The sequence below is a fragment of the Sinocyclocheilus anshuiensis genome, unplaced genomic scaffold (assembly GCF_001515605.1).
Source record: "Sinocyclocheilus anshuiensis isolate Anshui unplaced genomic scaffold, SAMN03320099.WGS_v1.1 scaffold955, whole genome shotgun sequence".
Lineage (NCBI taxonomy): Eukaryota > Metazoa > Chordata > Actinopteri > Cypriniformes > Cyprinidae > Sinocyclocheilus > Sinocyclocheilus anshuiensis.
The window spans coordinates 1,179,309-1,184,481 of NW_015546094.1; the positions used below are offsets into that span (position 1 = coordinate 1,179,309).

The following is a 5,173-nucleotide window of genomic DNA, read 5'->3' on the forward strand; positions in this document are numbered from 1 at the left end:
TGTGTGTTTGTGTGTGTGTGTGTGTGTGTGTGTGTGTGGTAAGGCATTGTACAACATGGGCGTTTTGAGTATGAACACTCTAATCCGCACATCCTACATCTATTTTTTTTTCGCTTCTGTCATTATTATGGTTCTCGGTAGTGAATATATTTGATGGAGAAGTGCTTTGACTTATTAAATGGTGCATCAGTTTAGAAGCAGGAGTCTGGGCCTACTGTTTCAGTAGATCAGATACAGATGAGTGTGAGAGTGTGTGTGTGTGTGTGTCTGTGAGGAAAATGCTATTCTAGTTTACTCTATTCCACCACTCTTCGGTAAAAGTACAGGTAGCCCAGGTCCTTTGGTGGTTTCTCAGAGGCACAAACTTTCTGATCGTTAAAGATTACCCACCTGAAAGAAGCAAAGAGTAACAATGAAAACATTAATATTGAGAAAAAGTGATATTGCTGTAAAAAGAACAATGATAGCGAGAGATGGAGAAAGAACTTCACTCACTGTTGGTCCTTCTTTATGTGGCAGACATAATGACCACACATTGTGCTCGTTCCCATGTGACTGATGAACGCAAAAAGCTCGTACTCTTCAGGACAAAAGAATGGGAAAGATGAGAAGAGAGCAAAATATTTATGATCCTGTTTACAAAAAATCACCATTTAATAAATACCACAGAAACACCTACTTCCTGGTCCATCACGGACACGCGGCCCTGGAGGAGGTTCCCGACTGGTTTCACTTCCTCCCTCTGAGCGCCCACCCTCAGACACATCCATGGACTCCAGATCATCCAGATGAGAGAAGATCCAGTCCACGGCTCGCTCGAGAACATTATTCTACAAATACAGAAATTGACAGATAGGATTTGAATCATCAATCTTTAATTAACAACATGGCCTGTGAAAGGAAGCAGAAAGCAGTTGTAACATGCTGATCGTCAACCTTAAAGGGATACTCCACCCCAAAATGACAATTTTGTCATTAGTCACTTACCCTCATGTCGTTCCAAACCCATAGAAGCTTCGCTCGTCTTTGGAACACAATTTAAGATATTTTAGATGAAAACCGGGAGGCTTGTGACTGTCCCATAGTTATTACACTGTCAAGGTCCAGAAAAGTATGAAAAGCATGGTCAGAATAGTCCATCTGCCATCAGTGGTTCAAACGTAATGTTATGAAGCAACGAGAATACTTTTTGTATGCGATGAAAACAAAAATAACGACTTTATTGACCAATTCGTCTCCTCTATGTCTGTCCGCATCACCGTAGCACCATTTTGGAGAATATGAGCCGAACGCAGGCAGCTTACACTCTTCTGTGTCAGCCACGCCACAAGGACAAGTTTTCTACGTGTATTTACACTGTGATTTGAAAGAAAACAGCGCATCCTTGTGGCTCAGATTCTCCAAAATGGTGCTACGGTGATGCGGACAGATATAGAGGAGACGGATTGTTCAATAAAGTCGTTATTTTTGTTTTCTTCGCATACAAAAAGTATTCTCGTCGCTTCATAACGTTACGTTTGAACCACTGATGGCAGATGGACTATTCTGACCATGCTTTTCATACTTTTCTGGACCTTGACAGTGTAATAACTATGGGACAGTCACAAGCCTCCCGGTTTTCATCTACCAAAATTACCAAAATTTAGAACCATGATTTGTGTGACTTTAATGCTTTAACCAGAGAATCTCAGTGATGCCACTTTTTGGGTGTCACAATTTTAAAAGAAAGGTTACATTTTTTATACTGAGGTAAAATGTATGCAATGTAGCAGTTGGGTTGCATGCAAAATGAGGGACAATACACTTTTAGTATCAGGTCTATGAATCAATAAAACTTTTTGTATCCCTCGGGTTAAGAGAGACAGTTGCCGTGTCTCACCGTAGCTCTGAGAGCGCGAGTGGCCTGGTCTCGACTGAATCCCATAGAAACAATAGTTGCTAGATGTTCCTCAGGTAGACTCTCCGTGGGAGTGGTGCCAGGAGCAGAACTAGATCCAGGCAACACTAAAGGTGCTGAGAAATCTGCAGAAGATCACAGAGAATTTTACTGGAAATCTGCATTCTACTTTAATTCCTCTTCACAGCTGACACTCATTGATGAGTGAATTTACCAGGGTCTTCCATGTGTCCCATCACCCAGTTCATAGCAGCATCGATGCCAGTGTTGCCTGTGTAGTACACGGCCTTCCGGCAGGCCTCCAGAGGAAAACCCATCTCACACAGCTGAGACACTGTGGAGTCATCCAACACTGGAGCTGAGAGACATACAGAGAGAGTGCTCTACAGACATGTTTTGATATCAAAATTTCTAGTAGTAATTACACTGACTGAATGCTAATTAAAATTATTAATTAAAAATTAAACCCATGCTTAAAGGAATAGTTCACCCAAAAATTTAAATTTTCTGAAAATTCTCACACTCAGATCACCCAAGATGAAGATGAGTTTATTTCTTCATCAGAACTGATTTGGAGAAGTTTAGCATTACATCACTTGCTCACCGATGGATCCTCTGCAGTAAATGAGTAGGGCTGTAGCTATCGATTATTTTATTAATCGAGTATTCTACCGATTATTCCATCGATTCATTGAGTAATCAGATAAGAAGTCATTTTTCTTTATTAAAGAGCAATACTAGATATTCAGGAGAAAATAAGATAGGTCTCTTAAAATAAACAACTAATTGTTTCCTTTTTAGGAAAATAAATATTTTTACTGCTGAAATTGCATACATTAATTACCGTTAAAACTAAACCCATTTAATGCATTTAATTGCCAAATTACATTCAAAATACAAATACAAATATATAAATAAATAAGAAATAAAATAAAAATAAAATAAATAAAAATACAAAAATCTATTTCGCATTACTTTAAAAAGGTAAACATTACAACCTAAAATTAAGGCATAAATCAAAACGGTTGATTCATTCAGGAACGAAACACCGTCATGTTGGCTCAGAGATGCAAAACTGCGCTGTGGCGGTGTTTGGGATTATTTTTTTGTTGCCGAAATAGAGCACTACAGGCAATATGGTGTCTAAAACGTAAGTCTCTTAATATTAACTTCTTGTTTATTGAACTGTTGCATAAAATCAGTATCACATTTGCAATCGTGCATATATTTGGGAAAAACAGCACTCTTGCTTATGCGATATTGCTAAACTATCATATGATACAAATATAAAAACCCATAGGGCCATTTTTGCACTCATATCTTGAATTTTAGGGGCATATAACTGCATTCTGATAGGACTCATCACAGTCAGTCGTCCTGCAAGGATAGGTCTCTTAAAATAACAACTAATTTGTTTCCTTTTTAGAAAAATTTATATTTTTACTGCTGAAATTGCATACATTAATTACCGTTAAAACTAAACCCATTTAATGCATTTAATTGCCAAATTACATTCAAAATACAAATACAAATATATAAATAAATAAGAAATAAAATAAAAATAAAATAAATAAAAATACAAAAATCTATTTCGCATTACTTTAAAAAGGTAAACATTACAACCTAAAATTAAGGCATAAATCAAGAGATATAAAAATAAATTTCACATTACTTTAAAAAAGGTAAAAAGGTACAAACTAAAACAAAGGCATAAATCAAATTAATAGTAATAAAAATAATAATACCTAAACATTGCATTTATGTCGTGCAACTTAACTTTCACGTTTCAGCCTAACTAAAGCTGAAGCATGACATAAGTTTTTACTGTCTTCTTGGAAGGCTTTGTGGCTTTGTTAAGAGGCAAAAATCAGTGGACAGGAAGGTAACTTGGAACAAGAACAAGAGTCAGTCCATACACAATTTCTAAACACATTTTTCTGCAACATGAAATTAGAGTTATTTGGAGAACAAACCCTCTTAAATGTCTCTCTACGTACTCTGTGTGTGTGTGTGTGTGTGTGTGTGTGTGTGTGTAACTGGTTTTTGATATCCTTCATTCTGTGTACCGATTCAAAAACATGAAAACCCATTATAAACAAGGCATTTGTTGCACCCAGTGGGGACATAATTACGGATTATTGTAATTCAATAATTGCATCACGCCACATAAACATAAAACAATGTCTGCAAAACTCGCATTTGAATCATCAGTGGCAAATTCTTTAAATATAAAAAACGTACTTACTGTCTGAGTCACTCAAGCATAACATAAGCCTTTACTGTCTTCTGGGAAGGCTTTGTGGCTTTTGTGAGAGGCACACATCAGTGGACAGGAAGGTAACTTGGAACAAGAACAAGAGACCATACACAATTTCTAAACACATTTTTCTGCAACATGAAATTAGAGTTATTTGGAGAATAAACCCTCTTAAATGTCTCTCTACGTACTGGTGGGTGGGTGTGTGTGTGTGTGTGTGTGTGTGTGTGCGCAACTGGTTTTTGATATTCTTCACATTCTGTGTACTGGTCAGTTCACAGCAGTGATGGAAATTAATCTGTTCCAGTAAGTTTAAATTGATTTTTACATTTTATGGACATTTTTACCTTTATAAAGCCTTTTTTTCTAAAAGTGTGCATCATCTTTTGAGTCAAATTCTTACATTTAATCAGTCAATTAGAATAAAAGACATTTGGGCTGTTACCAAACAAATGATATCAGACCCCGCGAGTAGGTGGCAGCAAGTCACTGTTAATAAGCGAGTCATTGCGAATGAACCGAATCATTTAAACAAGTGATTCATTCAGGAACAAAATGCTGTCATGTTGCTCAAAGACGCAAAACAGCGCTGTGGCTTTGTTTGGAATTATTTTTTGTTGGCGAAATAGAGCACTACATGCAATATGGTGTCTAAAACGTAAATATCTTATTCTTAAACTTGTTTATTGAACTGTTGCATAAAATCAGTAACACATTTGTAATCATGCTTATTTTTAGAGGTGAAAACTGGCACGCTTCGTGTGATATTGACTAACTTTCTGTGGTATTTTTATGCATAACTGTATGGGGAGTGTGTGTGTGTGTGTGTGTGTGTGTGTGTCACAGAGAGAGAATGAGACAATCAACATGAATGCAATCAACACTTTCACAAAACATAGCTAACTTAGGGACATCATAACTAGCCACCATATTGATTTACGGTCTTTACGGTCTCATATGATGTTGCTAAAAAGAACATTATTTTGTGTATTTGGTGTAATGAAATGTGTTTATGCGGT

At 36.7% G+C, this 5,173-nt stretch overlaps 1 protein-coding gene across 2 annotated transcripts in view; it reads right to left on the reverse strand.

Moving 5' to 3' along the window:
• Positions 1–5,173, reverse strand: part of LOC107700192 (ubiquitin carboxyl-terminal hydrolase 5-like) — a 27,762-nt gene that overhangs the window by 11,508 nt on the left and 11,081 nt on the right. Inside the window, exons 16-20 of one of the 2 annotated variants that reach the window (XM_016501762.1) lie at positions 2,112–2,255; positions 1,880–2,022; positions 680–830; positions 496–580; positions 276–390 (exon numbers count right to left, since the gene is read on the reverse strand). In XM_016501762.1, coding sequence (XP_016357248.1) covers positions 297–390; positions 496–580; positions 680–830; positions 1,880–2,022; positions 2,112–2,255 — 617 coding nt within the window. In that variant the 3' untranslated portion in view covers positions 276–296. Of the gene's footprint in view, positions 1–275; positions 391–495; positions 581–679; positions 831–1,879; positions 2,023–2,111; positions 2,256–5,173 lie in introns of those variants that run through there. The other variant, XM_016501763.1, reaches the window with a different exon arrangement.